Source organism: Dromiciops gliroides, chromosome 4, assembly GCF_019393635.1.
Source record: "Dromiciops gliroides isolate mDroGli1 chromosome 4, mDroGli1.pri, whole genome shotgun sequence".
NCBI classification, from domain to species: Eukaryota; Metazoa; Chordata; class Mammalia; order Microbiotheria; family Microbiotheriidae; genus Dromiciops; species Dromiciops gliroides.
Window position 1 is genome coordinate 297,008,577 of NC_057864.1, and position 20,825 is coordinate 297,029,401.

Below are 20,825 nucleotides of genomic sequence, written 5' to 3' on the forward strand. Positions count from 1 at the left end.
CTCATACCTCTGCACACACAGTGGGTAATGGACTAGATGAATTCTTTTTTTTTCTTTCTTTCTTTCTTTTTTTTTTTTTTTAAGGTAATTGGGGTTAAGTGACTTGCCCAGGGTCACACAGCTAGTAAGTATTAAGTGTCTGAGGCCGAATTTGAACTCAGGTCCTCCTGAATCGAGGGCCAGTGCTCTATTCACTGCACCACCTAGCTACCCCTACTAGATGAATTCTTAACCTAGGCAGGGCTTCTTAAACTTATTGTACTCAAGACCTCTTTCACCCAAGAAATTTTTACACAACCCTGGGTATATTGGTATGAAATAGGTATACATAACCTTTTACTGTTGCCAAATTTTTCATGACCTCCACATTCAGTTATACAATTCATAGTTTAAGAAGCTTTGGTTTATGGAACCCAAGGGGATCTGTGGTTAGATTTAAGGGAATCCAGGGCCTCTTTTTTTTTTAATGTATTTTGATCATTATAATGAATATTATATTATGTAATACAGTATATTATATTATAATGGATTTCCTTTGTAATTTTATGTATTTTATTTTATGCACCACACTCTTATAAGGGGCATTCAAGAAGTTTCAACCATTATGGAACAACCCTCAATCTCCTCCATCCTTTTTTTCCCCCTGAACAAGACCTTTAAGAAATTCTTCTACCAATGCAGCTCAGCACTTGCTGGGCCCTGAGGCACTGAGAGGTTATGTTACTTGTCCAGAGTCATATCACCAATATGTGTCAGTGAGACTTAAACATCTAGGTCTTCCTGACTCTGAACTACCTTCCATCCACTTAATTACAACAGTAATGACCTTTATCTCCAATAGATAATCATAACAGTATGGCTCTCTCTTTTTTCTTTTTCCTATTTATAAGATTCTTAGTTGATATACTGATAGTAAAAGTAAATGGGGCTTTATTTTGAGACATTTTCAGTTTTGCTGTTGATGGAGACATATTTTTGTTTTTCCTGTTTCATTGGGAATTTTAGGTTTCTGCACAAACTGAATATTGTCCACAGTGCGGCAAAGAAAGAAAAAATCAGACCAAATGCCAAAACTGCGGGGTTACTTTTTCTAAGGATTTACAAAGAAATTGTAGGCAAGCATTAAATGAAGCAGCAGTACCTTTATCACGAACATCCATTCATCATAATTCAGGAGGACAAAAGTCTCAAAACACTGGACTAAATGCCAAAAAATTTTATGGCAATACTTTGGGAAAGGTTCCAGTTGATATTATTGTGAGTAATGATTATGTTGGACAGAATTTTCTACAGTCAAACGGAAAAATCCTTTTACCTGGTGCAAAAATACCCCAAATTACAAACTTAAGAAAACGGAATACAAAACCATCTGATTTAAATGATCCAAGTAAGTATGTTTTTATTTTGTATATCTTCTTATTTTAAACCCTTTTTCTAAAATAAAAAATCAATTCTTAGGATATTCCCTGACATTTTTAAATGGTTTGGTTTTTTGAGGATTTTTGTCCTTTTTCAATTTAAGTAAAGGAGGATATGGCAAGTGATAAAAGGCTGCTTGTTTGATTAGAATAATTGGAAAGAAAGCTAGTTGTTTTTCTTAATAAATAATTCTGCTATATTTTGGTTTTAAATCACCAACTTTTCCCAATGTATTCCCTTTCTCCCTCCCAGAGTCCATCCCTTATAAACACAGACTAAAAGAGAGAAATAAACAAAATAACAGTTCAGCAGAACAAATACATCCAAAAAGTCTGATGTTACATGCCATGTTCCACCCTCCAGTCTCCCACCTTCTACAGGGTACTTTTGCAGGGACCCTCCTTTTTAGGGAGAAATTTAGTGTTTGTAATTTCTTAACACTATTTCAATTGCTTTACTGTTCTTCATTTACATTATTGTAAGCACTGTGTTTATTTTCCTTATTTTGCTTACTATAGTTAGAATCCATTCATATAAATCTACCCATAATTCTCTATATTCATCTTAATCATTCTTAAAGAAGTGATATTTTATTACAGTCATATCATAACCATTTCCCTAGTTTGTAGTCATCTCCTTTGTTTCTAGTTCTTTGCTGCCATAAAGGTGCTGTTAGGAATATTTTGTTGTATATGCAGTTTTTCTTTTTGTTATTAGACCTCCTGGGGGTATATTCCTAGAATTGAATCTCTAGGTAAGAATCTCTGGACATTTTAGCCATTATATTAATAAATACCAATTGTTTTACATTTTATATAAGGGTATCAATAATTCACAATTCAAGTCCTTTCAAGTTTTTCTGAAACTTCCTTGTCAATTCTTTTTTTTTCTCCTTGGTATTTTGTTTTTATTTTTCTATCAACCAAAATCTCTCTTTTCATCCCAATAACCCCAAAACCCTTCTACAAGAAAAAAGCCATTATAAACTTATATCGTCAGTTAATTACATTTCCATATTGGTCATGATAGTTACAGAGACAGAATCCTTTTTATCATGAAGTGCATACTATATTTCATCATCAGTCCTCTGGAATTATTTTTGGTCATGTTGATGATGTCCTAGTTCTTTCACATTTGTTTGCCTTCACCATATTGCTGACATCGTATAAGCTGTTTTCCCAATTCACTTCATTCTGTCTCAGTTCATACAAGTCTTCCCATGTTTCTCAGAAGCCAATCATTTCATCAGTTCTTACAAAGCAATAATTACTCTTAATCACATTTATATACCATAATTTTTTTCAGTCATTCCCTAATATATGAGTACCCCCTCAGATTCCCATTCTTTGCCACTTCAAAAAGAGCTGTAAATACTTTTGTACTATAGTTTGTTTTGTTTAAGACTAATCCCTCACTACTTCCTCCCTACTTCCCCCTTGAGTTTCTCCCTTTCCCCTCCTATTTCCCTGTTGAATGAAATTTCCTTCCTGATTTGTGTATATGTGTGTGTTTTTTAATTTACTTTATTTTTGCGGAGCAATGAGGGTTAAGTGACTTGCCCAAGATCACACAGCTAGTAAGTATCAAGTGTATGAGGCTGGATTTGAACTCAGGTCCTCCTGAATCCATTGCGCCACCTAGCTGCCCCATGTGTTAATTCTTTTGTTTGTTTGTTTTTTGGGTTTTGTTTTTGTTTTTGTTTTTTTGGTGGAGCAATGGGGGTTAAGTGATTTGCCCAGGGTCACACAGCTAGTAAGTGTTAAGTGTCTGAGACTGGATTTGAATGCAGGTCCTCCTGACTCCAGGGTTGGTGCTCCATCCACTGCGCCACCTAGCTGCCCCCGTGTGTTATTCTTTTAAGCAGTTCAAATTATTTGTTTGAAATATTAGCTGCTCCCCACCCCTTTCTCCTTATTTGTATAAAGTCTGTTTATGCAGTCTGATTATGAGATAATGTACTCTAACTTCCTTTGAGCTTTATCATCTCTCCATTGTAGAATGAAAGCAGCTTGTCCTTTTTTAGTCAATTATCATTTTTCATTTACATTTTTGTTTCTCAATTCCTCTCTGTTTGAATTTGAAAGTTTCTACAAAGCTCTAGTCTTTTCATCATTCAAAGCGTGCTTAGAAGTCCTCTTAAATTAAAGATCCATTTTTTCCCCCTGTAGCATTATATTTAGCTTTGTTGGATATGTTAGTTTTGGTTGTGATTCTATATCCTTTTCCTTCTGGAACATCATTCCAAGTTATCGCCACTTTTATAGGACTGCTAAATCATGATCTTGACTGTGGCTCCTCAGCACTTGAGTTATTTCTTTTGTTCTAGCTGCTTGCAATATTTCTACTTTGATCTGGATTTTAACTATGATATTCCTGGGATTTTTCATTTTGGAGTTTCTTTCAGGAGACGATAATTGGTGAACTCTTTCTATTTCTGTTTCTTCTACATTGAGAGGCCATATAGTAGCTGAGTTGGGTTTTATAATGTTTATAATAAGGCTATGATGCCAGTTTTACTGTCAGTTTAGTCTAGATCCATGAAGGCAGAGAGGAAGGAACACACACACACACACACACACACACACACACACACACACACACACACTCTCACTCTCTCTCTCTCTCTCTCTCTCTCTCTCTCTCTCCCTTTCCTGGTGTTTGGGGTAAAAAGATGTGGAAGCTGATGCTATCATTTCAGTACTTATGCCATGTTCTGTCATCAAGGGTTCCTGATAAGTAGGAATCTTATATCTAGATCTTAGAAGCCATTACTATTGCACAATAATCTCTTTATTCTAGCCATATTGACCATATTAAACTCTAGCTGCTGTTTCATACTTCTAGCTTCTTTAAGCTCCATATACCTCTACCACCCCCTGTTTTTTCAACAAATAACTTGCCTTCTACTTGACTGAAAAAATTGAGGAGAGAAGAATGTAATACCTATTTTTTCATCTTGCTTCTACTCCACTGCTCAACTAAAAATCTTCTCTCTAAGGACATAGTGACTTCTTTATTGCCAAATCCAATGGCCTTAGTCCTCATTCTTCTTTTCCTCCTTAGAGACTTCATTACATTATCTTTGTCAGAGACTTGTGGGCATACTGAGCACTGTAGGTGGTAGTTTTCTTACCTGCCCATAAATCCTCTGATATATCTTCACTTTGGTGACTCTTGATACAAAGACTAGGGCTTCGGTCACATTATATGCACAGTGACCATTACCTTCCCTTCCAGTGGGGTTTTTGTGACAGTTTTTTCCTAGTTCTTTTTCTACCTGTCTAATGAATCCTTGGTATCCTTTGCTAGATAGTCCACCATGTCCTTCCTCTTATGCATGGGTATACCACAGGGCTTTGTCCTTGCCCTTTCTTCTCTCCCCATACATCAGCTCCTATGGGTTTTACCTATTACCTCTGCAATTGACTCACAAATCTATAAATCCAACCGTCATCTCTGGTAAGCTCCAGTCTGAAGTCTCTAGTACTCTATTTGAAATTTTCACCTGAATGTCCCAAAGGCATCTCAGATCTTTAAAAATTTAATTTCATTTAACAACCTTTTTCTCTTCCCTTCCTACCTCTCCCCATTTTGTTTCTTTAAAGAAGGAAAAGAAAAAAGACATGCCTCGTAACAAATATACACACTTAAAACAAATTTCCATATTGGCCATGACCGAAAATTGAGAACAACCACCAAAAAAAAAATTTGTAAAACTTATGTTGGGGGTACAAATATAAAAGCTAGTGCTAGGGGATACAAATACCAAGAATGAAATAGCAACAAGTAGCTTATAGTCTCCTGGGGAGATAATATATACAGCATAAATATAAAAGTAAAGAGATACAAATGCATTTAAGTCAACTAAATACAAGGTAGTTTGGGAAGGGAAAGATATTAACAATTGTGGGTTCCAGGAAAGGGTTCATGGTAAAGATAGTGCTTGAGATTCATCTTAAAGTAGGAGGGAAACTCTGAGGTGAAGGTAAGGAGGGACTTTACCCTAGGCATAGTTCAGGGCCCATGTAAAAGCTTAAAGATGGGCTATTGAATGTCTCTATGAGGAACCTAAAGAGAGGCAGTTTAGCTGTACCGATCACATTCTGAGGAGGGAGTTGAAAATAATGTCCAGTGAGCCTGGAAAAAATAGCTTGGTTCCAAGATGTATAGGGCTTTAATTATAAGGCTTAAGTGAATAAAATAACAAACAAAAAGTCGTTGAAGTTTTACTAAGTGCTGATGATATAAATTAAAAAATGAAGACAATCCCTTTCCTCAGTGAGCTTACATTTTATCTGTGTACATGTTATATCTCTCCCTTTTCGTTCCATGGTCCTTGAGTATAAGAACTTTTAAAAAATTCTTTGTCTTTAGTGCTTAGCTGAGGTGTTTAATAAATAAATATCGAGCTGAATTGAGTTTTACATACCATGACTCTTAAGTAGGTTCTTCCAGTTTCAAGGGGAGTCTTGTCTCCCCTACCTGGAAGACTGAACATCAGGTTTAATGAGTTTTCCTACAAAATACAAGATTTTTTTGTTTTCCAAAGGAGATAGTAAGGAGTAATCAACAAAGATGTTATTATTACTGTTTGTCAACAAATTACCATTGTAGGATTTTCTGGAGATTTCTTTATTTTGTATATTCCTCTTTAGCTAATTAGTATTTTCCCCCCAATGACATCTCTTGTGATAGTTGCTTATAATTTGCAACTGTATTTTCATTTGTATTACAATTTGTGGGGAGAGGGATAGAAACAGATTTTACTTTTTTTTAGGAAATGCCACCATTCTTTGTTGCTACTTTAACTTCTCCCAGATTTAACTATTCAGTCATTCAGAGTGGTGGTGGTGGATAATGCCTGGGGAAAAGCCAAATGTTGTCTAGGATATTTGCCATAACCTGTTTGTGTTTTTGAAACAAAATTTGAAAGCAAAATGTCTTAAATGACCATTTCTCTTCTAGTAATTTTGTCCAGTGATGATGAGGATGACACTGACAGTGGAAATACTAATAGAAGAGAAAGTGTATCACCTCGACCAGCAGATTCAGCACGTTCTTCCCCAGCACCCTCTACAGGAAAAGTAGAAGCTGCACTAAAAGAAAATAGTTGTGGATTAGAACATAGAGGGAGAAGTACTTCAACAGACTCAGAACTAGTGGTCACAATACCAAGAAAAGCACGAATGAAAGATCAGGTATTCTTTCATCTTTAGTGAATGCCTAGGATTCAAAACACTGTAAAGGTGCATCCATCCATTTTCACAGTGGATATGAGGAGTAGATTAAGCTCTCTGTGGTCAAAGAACATAATCTTCAACAGGCTTAATGTAGTGCTTAGCACACAGTATACTCTGAATCTTATGTTAAATAGCTGAATTTTCAGTGTGAGCTTCTGTTTCAAAAGGAATTATCCTTTTGAAAAGAAAAGATCCCTTTAAATTTAAATAATTATGCATTAAGTACTTTAGTTTTTATATACTAATTTTGCCTTTGTTTTACTCTCAAACCAAATATTGTTTATTATTTCTTTATACTTGAGTCAGGTAGACTTGAGTTCATATCCTGCCACTAACACTTAATAGTTGTATGACAATGGACAAGTCATTAAGTTTATCTTGAACTTCAGTTAATCCCGAATTTTCACAGGAATTGTGCTAGAAAACAGCACAAAAGAAGAAAACACAAATATTGATATAGTTATTGAACCTGTGACCACCAGAAAACTAATCTTTATCTAGATTTCTGTAAATACACTTTTCTGAATACAATGTTTTATAACAAAACATTAATTCTGAGAATATGCACTTTTCCTAACACAGTAACCATGAAATAACCCATAAAATGAAGGCCAGAGAGAAGCTGAACAGGGAGGGACCGGAGCTGAAGTGGCATTGGAACAACAAAATTTAAAAAAAAAAAAAAAGGAAAGGTGTAACTTGCCATCTTTAATCTCCTTTTGACTGAACTATTCTCTCTCTCTCTCTCTTTTTTTTTTTTTTAAAGTGAGGCAATTGGGGTTAAGTGATTTGCCCAGGGTCACACAGCTAGCAAGTGTTAAGTGTCTGAGGTAGGATTTGAACTCAGGCACTCCTGACTCCAGGGCCGGTACTCTATCCACTACGCCATCTAGCTGCCCTGACTGAACTATTCTTAATGAAAAGCACAAGCCTTGGGGCAAGGGGTCGGGCAGGAGTGACTACTAAATGTGACTAACTAAATCTAATAATAATAATAATAATAATAATAATAATAATAATAATATCTAATAATAATAACTAAGTGACTAAATCATTGATTTGTTGTTGGGGTTTTTTCTTTTGTGAGATTAAGTGACTTGCCAAACGTGTACCTAGTACATCTAGTACCTGTCAAGTGTCTGAGATTGGATTTGAACTCAGGTCCCCCTTAATCCAGGGCAGGTGCTTTATTCACCGCACCACCTTGGCTGCCCCTCATTGATTTGTTAATACCAAACTTGCCACCAAGAGCTGCTGCAGACATTCCAGCATGAAGTTTATCTAACACCTTTTTCTTTTTTCCTTACCAAGCCATATTACTAACTTTGCACACTTGGGCTTAGAGCCCAAAGTACTTGAAGCTATGCTTTGGGGGCATAATTGAAACAAAAAATTATTTTAAAGGCAAATAATGAAAACATGCAACAAATATCCAGGGAGCTCTTCACAGGTAGGGTGAATAAGACCAGTGAAGCACCTAGTATCAGCTATTCCACAAACTTGAACTTATCACACTTGTCCTTTTTTCCCTCCTCTATTGCATGTAGCCACAAATGTGCACATTTGCCAACACATAAATGAAAACTAGGTTACTACTAATAAAATCATGCAAATGTTTGAAGTCACTGAAGTTAAACTTACAAATGTTGAAGATTGACTATACTACAAGATTGTCATGAGGCTCAATTTCAGTAATGCCATTGAGAGCAGTACATAAACTTCATTTAGTTAGGGTATTATGGGATAAATATAATTATGTTATAGAAATTTAAATTTCTCCTGGATTTTATTCTTGAACATATATGAAAAGTTGATCATTTTGGGGCCAATTTTTAAAACTCAAACAAGAAATTATTCTTCTCTTTCAGTTTGGCAATTCTGTACCAAATACACCCCTAAAACGCCGTAAAGTCACTTCTCCAGAAACTTTAGTTGATACTACACCTTTAAATTTCCAAAGTCACTTTGAAAGTGTCATTCTGAATTGTCGAAGCATACGAATAGGAACTCTGAGGCGTATGGTAGCAGAGCCTGTAATTGTGAGTACATTCTTTGCTTTTTATTGTATCTAAGTGAGATTTTATGTCATAATGTAAAAATCTCTATCTACAGCCAGTATGCAGTGATAATAATTTGCTTTTATTTTGTACGTTCAAACTTCATTACTTCAGATTCAGTACATAGTATAGCAGTTGATTCAAAATTGGTTTGTTACTTGAACAAAGTACAGATAGAAAGAATCCCACTGATCCTTCCTCAAAGGAGTCACAAAAGGAAAAGTTCCCAGAATGGTATAATCAAAATCCTGAGCTCCTAAATTAGTGACAAAATAACTGCAAGCATCCAGAAAGAAGCAGTTTAAGTTCCAAAGAAGTATAATCAGGATCACATAAGACCTGGTAGCTTCTACCAATTTCTATACTGGGAGGTCTTGAAATGCAGTGTTTCAAAAGGCAAAAGAAATAGGCTTGCAACCAAGAATAACTTACCTTGCAAAACTGAGTATAATCCTACAGGGGAAAAATAGACCTTTAATGGAATAAAGACTTTCAAGCATTTCTGATGAAAAACCAGAGCTGAGTAGGAACTTTGAAATACAAACACAAGAGTCCAGAGAAGCCTAGAAAGGTAACTTTATTTGAGCATTTGGAAGGAGTTATTTGATGATATAATGGTAACATTCTGCTTGGGGGGAAGAGAAACAAATATACTTTGAGAATCATGTTCAAAGATTATTAAGGGAGCTAAATAAGAAAAAAGTAGATACATATTTTCAGTAATTTTCAATATCCATGAACATATGGTATTGTATAGGGTATGCCCTGAGACATTCTTTTTGGCTTCATATTCCCAACAAGTTATTTGCTGTGGGGTTTTTTATAAAACATTTGAATATTTCTGACCTTGTACTCAAAAACTTTGATATGTGATTTCAATGATGTAGGTGTGCCCTTCATTGTCAAGACCATAAACCATTGACCTTTTTCCAGTTCTATAACTTTTTTTTTATTGTCTTTCTATAAGTGCACAGAGGGCTCACCCAACACTAGCATCCGTTTTTTCTTGGAAACTTGCAGGATTCCTGACTTATTACTTGATTGGTCCATTTCTTTTCTGACCAAGCATGAATTTGAAATCTGTTTTTCCATTTCCTTTTCACAAATAATATTTGGTAATATACTATATAGCTTTTTGGAAGTTACTATGAGTCTTTGCTTATTAGATTACGTGTAGATTGAGTTATTCTGAAACCAATGTGTTAACATGATTTGCATGGTAGTAGTGGCATACAAAAGAAGAAACTTTAAGGGAGAAGCTTTAGGTCATTAAAATCACTACATTTTCTGAAATACATTCCAATATCTTCTTATTAATTGCCTATCTTCATTTTCTGTCTGTGACATAGCTACATAGACAGCAGACTTTGATAGCCACCTAGAAATGAACGGTAATCTGGACAATAGCTATCTTGTATCCATTTGGTTTTTTATGTGTGGATAGCTCGGCTATGGGTCTCATTTAGAGAGCTCTACATATTCTGGCACTTGACATAAAAATAACAGTGTTCTGTGAAAACAAGCTTTTTTGGTAGGACTTTTTCATATTGGAATCTAATCACTTTTTCCTAAAGGAGTCTGAGCTGGGCAAGAAGGAATTTTTAAAAGATAATTTAAGATAATTTGAACATTGATCCCTTGAATGCCTTTGAAATTGTCACCTTCAGTACAAACTTACCTCTGAGTATATATACTTTAGTGGGTTTAGCCATTCTTCATTTAGTTTCCTTTTCTTTCTCTTGTATGGAGTACATTTTAGATAGGGAGATAACGAAATCCATGTTTAGTTATTCTCTTATTTTTTATCTTCATATTAATGAGTATGTGCAAAACTAGTTAAAGAGCTGAATCCAAACAATCATAATATATATGTATTCATATACTACAATTTGTTCATCTGTTTCCCAGATTGGTGCACATACCCTCAGTTTCCAATTCTTTGTCACATACCAAAGAAGTGGCTATTTTTTTTTTTTTAATTTATGTGTATGTAGGTCCTTTTCTTCTTTCTTTGAATTTAGATACTTTTTATCAACTTTACCAACCTGATGGTTTGGGTGGGATGGATCCTCAGAGTTGCTTTTTTCCATCTTGCTGTTGATAGTTCGGATTTTTTCTGGCTTGGAAATAAGACTTTATCAGAGAAACTTGGTCCAGATTTTTTCAGTTAATATTTCCCTTCTAATTTTATCTACATTGACTTGTTTATACAAAAACTTAAATTTTATGTAATTAAAATTGTCCATTATATCTTCTGTTATCTTTTCTTTGGTCATAAATTCTTCCCCCATCTGTAAACTGTAAAGCTGATTTCTTATTTATTCTTCTGATTTATTTACAGTCATTTTTATATTTAAGTTTTTATCCAGTTGGAGCTTATCTTAGCATGATGTGTTAATCTAAACCCAATTTCTCCCAGGTTGCTTCATTCGTTTATTTATTTATCTGTCCTTGCCTCCATATCTGGGATTGTAAGTTTATAGAACACTAGACTACTAGATTCAGTAGCTTTTGTATGTAATGTAACTAGTCTGTTCCACTTATCAATCTCCATTTTTTAACATCAATTTGGTGATTGCTGCATTGTAGTATTTGAGATTTGGTACTCCTTCAACCCCTTCTTTGGTACTTTTTCATTATTTCCTTTGAGAATTTTTGACCCTCTCTCCCTCCAAATGAATTCTATTATTTTTTCTACATCTATGAAGTAATTTTATTGGTTTGACACTGAATAAGCAAATTAATATAGGTAATATTGTCATTTTTATTATATTAACTTACCTAACCCATGAGAAATTCGTATTTCTCTATTATTTTTAGGTATTTCTGTAGAGTGTTTGGTAGTTTCAGATTACCAAGTACATTCTGTACTTATCTTAAAACAGAATTTCTCCTTCTACAACAAGAGTTCCATGTACTCTTTAGAGGACAGGTTCTGAACCTAAATAAAATAAGTTTTTTAAAAACAGAAATAAATAGACGACTAAGCCTCAGAAGAAGTAACTCACCCATGGTCCCACAATTATTATAAAAACTGTGATTTGAGCCCAGGTCTTCCAAATCAGTTATAAGCAAACTAAAAATTGAGTCAGCTTTGAAGTTTAGCTTCAGAATGATAAAAATGACAAAGAAGACAAAAGATGGAAACAGTATTGAAAGGGCTTCGTGATTAATATAGCTATAAGAGCTACTAGAGAAACATCTAGCCATTCTAGAAAAAAATTTGGAATAATTTATAGAGTCCCTAAATCCATAATAGTAGGCATGTACCCAGTAGATCGGAAATAACCTCATAAATACAAAAATATTCATGGTAGCATATCTTGTGCTTACAAAAACAAGGGGTTGCCCACAAATTCAGGAATAGCTAACTAGATTGGAATATAAATGGAATGGAATACTAGTAACATATCTGAGGAAACTAGAGAAATCTGGAAAGATTTGTGTGAACTTATGCTGAGTGAAGTTATAATACAAATAAGACCACTGAAAGCCAACTTAACCTCCATTGATTGTATTAACCAATCTATCTATTGCTTAGTTGTATTTCTTTGTTAAAATTTTTTTTATTTCATTATGTGGCAGAGTATATCTGGAGCTGTCAAGTATTAAAAAACTAATGAATAAAGTCCTATAAAAGTATAAGCTGGTTTATGCTTTATCATTTGTTAAATTGTATATCTGGGACAATAAAAAGTGCTAATATTTTCCCTTTTTTACAGTTTTGTTTAGATTTTATCAAGATTCATCTAGAGGGTAAGATCTTTTACTTTTTCCTTTAATTTTTTTTATCATTCCAATGATTAAAGTATATTTTATAAACCTATTAGATGGTATAATGCTAAAGGAACAGTTACTAAAATAACCAGTCATGTCATTATCATCAATTGATACTTAAATACTCTTCAAATATAAAATTTCCTTTTTCTTTGATCTTCTTTGGGTGGGGGAAGAATACTAAGATAAATAAAGTACAGTCTAATAAAGTATCATCTTAACTTAAAGCACATGTAATGACTAAGATTAAACTTATGGTATAAGCTGAAGACAAAGCTAGAAGACCTGGGTTCAAGACCTGGATCTTTATAACTTATTGGCTATGTGATCTTGGCTAGGGTCAGCATAACAGCAGTTATAGAGTATTTTAAAATATCAAAGTTCTTTATATATTTTATCTCATTTGATATATCTCATTGATTTAAATCTGGAAGGGAATTTAGAGGATATTAAGTCCAGCCCTCCCATTTTACAGATGAGAACACTGAGGTCTCAAAAAGTAAGTGTCTGGGGCATGATTGAAACCCAAGTTTTGTTTTGATTTTTTTTTTTGTTTGGAAAACCCAAGTTTTTCTGGATCCAAATCCATTTTCAACTCCACCATACCAAGCTGCCTCAAGTCATTAAAAATCCCTCTGTTTGTTTCCCCATCTCTAAAATGGAGAAAATATTTGCAATTACCTCCTGTAAAGCTGTGAGCCAGAAATTAATTTGTCAACTTTAATACATCTTTAAGTGTTAGCTACTACTGTTATTTTAGTACTCCCATTAGCAGCATACTTCTGGGGCAGCTAGGTGGCACAGTGAATAAAGCACCGGCCCTGGATTCAGGAGGACCTGAGTTCAAATCCGGCCTCAAACACTTGACACTTACTTAGCTGTGTGACCCTGGGCAAGTCACTTAACCCTCATCTCTCCCCCCCACCCCCCCTCCAAAAGCAACACACTTGTTCTTTTTTAAAGTATGCTTTAATAAATAAAATTTGTCTTACCCCTCTTTCTGGTTTGAGGCTATAACCGGTATTCCTTAAATACAAGGACTACTTATAATTTTGCATATTTTTTTTTTCACTTCACAGTTCATTATAGTGTTGCTTTAAGAGATTTGCACTATTTGTAATTGGGGACGTCTACTTTATTTCCTAAAAGCCAACACTTTGCATGTGTCTACAAATGATTTTATGTATTTCAATGTAATGTCAACCACATTTCCCTGCCAATTTGGACAAAATTTCATTAAATTAACTGCAGTAAATCGTAATTGTAAAGATTTGGAATTTATTATTACTAAGAAATGGTTAAAATTGAATAATAGTGAATCAGTAGCTTCTATTTCTAGCTTTATTTTTCCATTACTTTCTTAACAGTACTTAGAATAACCTTCAAGAAAATTTAATAAAGAATTTAATATTTTGCTGGTATTTCCTCCAGAATTCGAAAGTGGTGACATACAAGAGATTGATTTAAAAACCTCAGAACTTACTAAATGTGAATGGTGTAGTGTAAGGAAGTTGCCTGTAGTATTTCTACAAACAATACCAGCTGCTTGTCATACCCTGAGAATGCAATTGAAGATGAATCGAGAGAGAGATAATTCTTGGTATGATTGTGAAGGAGAAAGTAAGTTAAATTGGCAAGTTGAGAATGGGGGTGGCCAAATAAATATATGTACGTGTATTTTGCGTGGTATAGAGGGAGGGAGTTAACAAGATCAAAAACAATTTACTTATAGTTCAAACTAGTTTAGTGTACTTTGTTTTGTTGATATTTTTTAAATTATGCTACTATTTCAGCTTATCTTGAAGTGAATGGTTAAAATTATTTGAAACTTTTTTAATTTTTAAATTTCCAAATTCTCTTTTCCCTCCCCAACGCACTGAGAAGTCAAGAAATATGAAACATATAAGAAGTCATGCAAAACAATTCCACATTAGTCATGTTCTATATGGATGGGTGTGGTTAGGGAGGAAAAAAAACCCAACCCTTTAATCTGAAGTGTGAGTCCGTCACTTTTCTATCTGGAGGTGGATAGCATTTTACATCATGAATCCTTTGGAGTTGTGGTGGATCATCATTGTATTGATCAGAATTACTAAATGATTCACAGTTGCTTATCTTGACAGTTTTGCTGTTACTGTATAGATTGTTCTGGTTTTACTCACTTCACTTTGTATCATTTCATATAAGTATTCCTAGGTTTTCCAGAAATCATCCCCTTCATTTTGTCTTACTGTACAGTAGCATTCCATCACATTCATATACCATAACCTGTCCAACCATTCACAAATTGATGGACATCTCCTCACTTTCCAATTCTTTGCCATTGCAAAAGAGCTATTATGTTTTTGTACATGTATGTCCAAAGTATTGGATATGCTGCACATATTTGTACTATTGAATGTACTTGTTGTTTTGGAGGAGATGAACTTTTTACCAAGTGATAGATCTTTATAGGTTGGTCTAGCCTTTGATCACAGACCTGCTCTACCATTTCTAGTTAACAACTATCTTTTTGCTACTGCAATTAGTGAATAATATTAAATACTTACTCTATTATGGGTAGTATCTTAGATACATTCTGGGAAATAGGATGTCCCTGCTTATTTGTATGCTTATTTATTATTAGTGTGCTTATTTGTTACCAACCAGAATTATAAAAATGTTATGTTTCAAAATGAATTGTGGCCCTTTTTTTGGCTCACATGTACATTTCTTTCTTTTTAGGTCCTGAAGAACAGTATATTATTTTAATTTTTGAAACTGGCCTTGATTCACAGGCAAATATAGTGTTTGAAAATATCATTACTGAAATTGGTATCAGAAATAATATTCCTGATTTTTTTGTGAAAATCTCCTTTGAAGAAGCCAATGGAAGACTTGTTGCTTTTACAAAAACCTATGAAGAAGTTTCCAAAGCAAGTTCCCTACAAAAAGAAAGCAAAATAAAAAATGTAATTTATTTTTCTTTGGAAAAATAACTTTATAATTGTAATGTCCTTTAAGAAATACTTAGAATTTAAAAATCTTAAATATAATTCATCACAAAACCTTTTGTCATGTTAAATAATCTAGACATTAGGTTGTTCTTACTCAGTTAAGTTATGGCAATAGGTATACCAGAGCTCCTAATTGTTTGCGTTCTACTATTCACACATGTACCTCTCTTTCTCTCTCTCTTTTTTTTTTTACACTCCCTCTTTCTTTCATTGCCCCTTTCCTCATATCTCAACTTGCAGGTCGAAATGGTATAGTGCATCCCTTTGCTTATTATCTGCAGGATGGAATATTTGAGATGATAACTGATGTTTTATTTTTGTTGGGGAGTATTTTTATCTGATTCTAGAACAGTGGTACTCATCGCTGTGGCTTTAGAATTTTATATTTGCAGTTATTAATAACCAAAAGAGCCAAACAAATCATAAAAGTTTATAACTGTAAATATAACAAGTACTCTAAATGCTTCGGCATTTGGAAGAGCTAAATTTAGTTAACATTTGTTGCATACTTTACCTGGCTGTCATAAGTAAACATTTATATAGTACTTAGGCACTGTGCAACACTTTACAGTTATTATCTTACTTGATCTCGCAACAACCCTGTGATATAGGTGCTATTATGATCATCCTTATTTTATAGCTGAGGGAACAGAGGCAAATAGAGGTTAAGAAGACACAGCTAGTGTCTGAGGCCAGATTTGAACTGAGGTCTTCCTGACTTTAAGCCAGGTAGTTTATCTACTGCATCACCTAGATGCCCTGTCATTTTGGTATGGCTTTTCCTCTGTGATATAAGCTTGGTGCAATTAGATAAGGACTGATGTGGGGACAGGCCAAGGCAGAGCTACTCACAAAATTTAATAGGGAGGGGCAGCTAGGTGGCGAAATGGATAGAGCACCAGCCTTGGAGTCAGGAAGACCTGAGTTCAAATCCAGCCTCAGACACTTAACACTTACTAGCTGTGTGACCCTGGGCAAGCCACTTAACCTCAATTGCCTCACCAAAACAAAAAACAAAATTGAATAAGGAGATTAAAGAAACAGTGGAACATCTACCTCTGGGTGATCTGGCTCAAGAAAATTCTGCTTAAAGAAAAATAAATGAGAACTTAAAATATCTGCTGTGGCTGTGGCCTAGAGTCAAGTGATATCTTTATGGAATATCTAATCTCTGCCAGAAGAGCAAATGGAAAACTTTTTTTATTTCCCTCAACAACAGAAAGTTCACAAGTTTTCTAGTAATGTTGTTTTTTTTTTTTTTCTGGATCCATCCCTTTTTCTGTCATATATACTTTATATCCTAGTATCACATTTATTAGTGTAACTGATCTATTCCTCCTCCTTCTTTTCAGTAAACTGTGAGCAAAGACAGTTTTATTTTTTATCCATGTAAGGCTAGTGCCCAACATAATACTTTTTTTTTTGTTTGTTTTGGTTTGGTTTGGGGTTTTTTGTGAGGCAATTGGGGTTAAGTGACTTGCCTAAGGTCACACAGCTAGTAAGTGTTAAGTGTCTGAGGCTGGATTTGAACTTAGGTCCTCCTGACTCCAGGGCGGGTGCTCGATTCACTGCACCATCTAGCTGCCCCAACTTAATACCTTTCATGCAGTGATTGCTTAGTAAATGCTGGTTGAATTGAAACTATTGATCACAAATAGAAAATTATGTCACTGGTTTCATTTGTTGTCCCTTTTGAAAGTCTAATAAAGGAAGTGCTTTCTTGATTCATTTTTGGCCTCAGTCACTTGACTTTAAAAAACAAAATCTTTTCCCCTTTTTCCCTTTGTGTTTGTATTCTTCCTAATGAAAGTAAGAAGTCAATTTCTTGGTTTTAGGAACTAATACTTATTTTTATTTTCTCTCCAAGGTTTCATTTGAACCCAAAATACAATTAAGAACACCACAATTCCAGTTTTTTGATGAGGATGAGGAAATTGGAGAACCACATACTGTCTTTATTGGTCCTATAGAAAAGTGAGAAAATTTCTGTACTCTTAAGTGACATTATTTTCTCTTATATATGCATATATGTGTGTTTATGTATATGTATTTTTTTTCTTTTGTTTCAGATTGATAGTGTATCCACCACCTCCAGCTAAGGGAGGCATCTGTGTTACTAATGAGGATCTACACTGTCTAAATGAAGGAGAATTTTTAAATGATGTTATCATAGATTTTTATTTAAAGTAAGTTAATTTTTCTGTTTTATTATTATGATGTTTTTAGTGACATGTAATCACTGATTGTTAAACATTCTTGTTACAATTTTGTCTTTCATTTTCTGTATATGTTAAACTTTTTACTGAAGTATATTAAAAAGGAATAGGTCAGACAAATTGAAAAGAATATTTGCTTCATTCATTTTCTTTTTTTTTTTTTTAGTGAGGCAATTGGGGTTAAGTGACTTGCCCAGGGTCACACAGCTAGTCAGTGTTAAGTGTCTGAGGCCAGATTTGAACTCAGGTACTCCTGACTCCAGGGCCGGTGCTCTATCCACTGCGCCACCTAGCTGCCCCACTTCATTCATTTTCTAGCTACAAAATAAATCAATCCTAACAAGTTGGCTACAGAGCATACCTCTTCATCAGAGCTAATTTTTCTCATCTACATAAAACTCTATCCACATTCTTAGAAACATTCATTTCTGGCATTGTTTACACGGGTAGAATGTAGAAAAGATGTTCAAAGATTAGAAGTGGAATTAAATTGCTTTGAGTAACAAGAAAAGGACCCAGAGGTCTCTAGGGATTGACAGTGGACATGCTTATGGTTAAAACAGATTTTGATTGCAAATGCAAACTTGCACAGGCATAATTTGTAAGGAGATTCCACTTTCCCACTCCATCCCTCAAACTAGCTGATCTCCAAGATCCCTTCCATTACTAATGTTCTTTTCATCTTCTAAGTTTAGTTTCTTTATTACCATTTTTTTTTCAAGTTTTAGAGAACAACTGCTGCTTTTAAAGTCAGCCAGTAACATTTAAAGGAAAAGGGGGAAAAAAAAACATGTTGTTCTTGGTAGGAAACACTTTTTTAATACTCTCCCAAGGCCTTTTCTTTCTGTTGGTCTTTTCTGTTTTACCTAGTACCAGTTGTAACATTAATAATTCTCCAGGCTTCAGTGCCTATGCTGCTTTGGGGCATTCGAAGTGAATGAGTTATATTAGTGTAGAATTATATTATTACAAATTTAACAAATGTACTAATTAGATTTCCTGCTTCACAGGAACTGAAATACTGGTTTTCCTATAAATTAAATATTTTATGATACCTTCTTGAACCAGATATCAGTTTATGTAGCTTCCAGATGTTACAGTAGAAATTATAAGCACAGATTTCAGTGATATCAGAGCAATTAAATGAATATTCAACAAATATCTGTTCCATATAAGAATCACTACATTTGTTTTATAAATAGTCAAAAAAATAATTTGATTAAAAGAATTTAGGTATTTGCTCCCAAAGAGCATAGACTTTTAGAACTGAAAGAGTTCCACTATTTAGTCCAAAATCTTATTTTACAGATGAAGAAAATAATCCAAGAGTTCAGAACCTGTTCAAACATTTATTTTTCGTAACATCCTGCTTAGGAAGGGGATAGTGCTTTTGCTGTTTCTGTTACATGGAAAAAGAAACTGACACTTGGAAATGTTGTGCACCATTATTGGTATCAAGAGTAGAGCTCAAAAAAAACACAAAAACAACAACAACAACAACAAAGAGTAGAGCTCAAGCTTTTTCTTTATCCTTGATGCAGTTCTTTATCTTTTATTTTTAAATCAGAAAAAAAGTGATATTTGAAGGGTGCTCTAGTGTAAACCATTTAAAGTACAATAAATATTGTATTGAACAGTAAGTGGAAAGATTTTTTTTGTGGTGAGTCAGTTAAACTGTAGGTAACTTCTTGATACATACATGAATATTTCACAATGTAAGGGAGGAATAAATATAATATGCTGTAATTCCTGCTTCTTTCTTGCTCTGTCTCATGCAGAAACCTTGTGGTCCCACTGAGTGTAGATGGTGCTGGGCAGATAAGCAGTGAGTGTGGGTGTGGAATTAAACTCTGGTCATCCTGCAAAAGCTTTGGATATAATGTTATCTATTTTAAAGTAGAAAAAATGTGAAATTGGTAGGGATTTTGTGACAGTTTAGATAAAAATACTAAAAACCTTCAAGTCAGTTTCACTTCTCTGAATTTGTGTTTTTCTCAAAGGATGTTATATGTGTGGGTCATCATTGAGTAACCAAGTAAAACATCACTCATTTGTTTCAGTTCTAGGAAATGAATACATATTTTGAATTAAATTCCTATTTGATCGCTTTATTTAGATTTAGTTTTTAGAAAAATAATAAGTTGACACAATGAAGTATAATGGAATTAACTTTTTCTGAACTAGGTATTTGGTACTTGAAAAGTTGAATAAAGAAGATGCTGACCGAATTCATATCTTTAGCTCTTTTTTCTATAAACGCCTTAATCAAAGAGAGAGAAGAAATCTTCATGAAACAACAAACCTCTCGTAAGTTAGGTTAAAAAAGGGGGTTTTTGAATGCTTAAAATGTTAATAAAAATCACAACTGATTGGAAAACTGTTTTTAGCCATATCATAAACACTATTTAGTTATGGTAGATTGTTAAAAGGGGGTGTTTTCTTGGAGCCTGATTTTATCAAACCTAAAAGCAGTCTCCTTAGTATACCTGAGTTGTTGTTGTTGTCGTCATTGTTGTCGTTTGGGGGGGCAGGGAGATGTTTCATTCACATGAGAAACAATATACCAATAGGATACCTAAGGTTAATTTTTGCTGATAGCTGGTAACAAGAAGTGCAGGGCATATTTGTTATCATGACTTTCCCTAAAGTATATTAATTTGAAGATTTGCCTTGGCTTCAACCTTCCTTCTTTTCTGACTCTTAAAAGTTTTATATCACATGGAGCATGTAAGTTTTAGTTTGAAAATGAATATGGTTATAAAACAGTAGAGAGTCCTTTTGATACTTAAAAAATACTTACATAATTTATTTCATCTTATAGGATACAACAAAAGCGACATGGGCGTGTTAAAACATGGACTCGGCACGTAGATATTTTTGAAAAGGATTTTATTTTTGTTCCCCTCAACGAAGCGTGAGTAGAAATTTCCTTTGTATCTACTACATATTTGGCAGTGTTTTTAGAATACTTGTTTTTAGGGTAAAGCCAAATAAACTGTTAATTGATTACTTTTACAAAACAAATTCTTAGTAAGAACTGATATATTCTCATGTTTTGTAAGCTACTGAAAATTTACTGGTAAATCCCACATGATATTGTTGGATCATAAAATTTCCACA

General features: G+C 34.1%; 1 protein-coding gene across 8 annotated transcripts in view; it reads left to right on the forward strand.

The window, feature by feature from the left end:
* The window catches only part of SENP6 (SUMO specific peptidase 6), a 123,472-nt gene that overhangs the window by 82,074 nt on the left and 20,573 nt on the right, over positions 1 to 20,825 (forward strand). For 7 of the 8 annotated variants that reach the window (XM_044001006.1, XM_044001009.1, XM_044001008.1 and 4 more), the window contains 10 exons: positions 1,006 to 1,387; positions 6,385 to 6,617; positions 8,528 to 8,698; positions 12,439 to 12,472; positions 13,925 to 14,113; positions 15,218 to 15,444; positions 17,357 to 17,463; positions 17,559 to 17,675; positions 19,890 to 20,012; positions 20,527 to 20,619. In XM_044001006.1, the coding sequence (XP_043856941.1) occupies positions 1,006 to 1,387; positions 6,385 to 6,617; positions 8,528 to 8,698; positions 12,439 to 12,472; positions 13,925 to 14,113; positions 15,218 to 15,444; positions 17,357 to 17,463; positions 17,559 to 17,675; positions 19,890 to 20,012; positions 20,527 to 20,619 (1,676 nt within the window). Of the gene's footprint in view, positions 1 to 1,005; positions 1,388 to 6,384; positions 6,618 to 8,527; positions 8,699 to 12,438; positions 12,473 to 13,924; positions 14,114 to 15,217; positions 15,445 to 17,356; positions 17,464 to 17,558; positions 17,680 to 19,889; positions 20,013 to 20,526; positions 20,620 to 20,825 lie in introns of those variants that run through there. The other variant, XM_044001014.1, reaches the window with a different exon arrangement.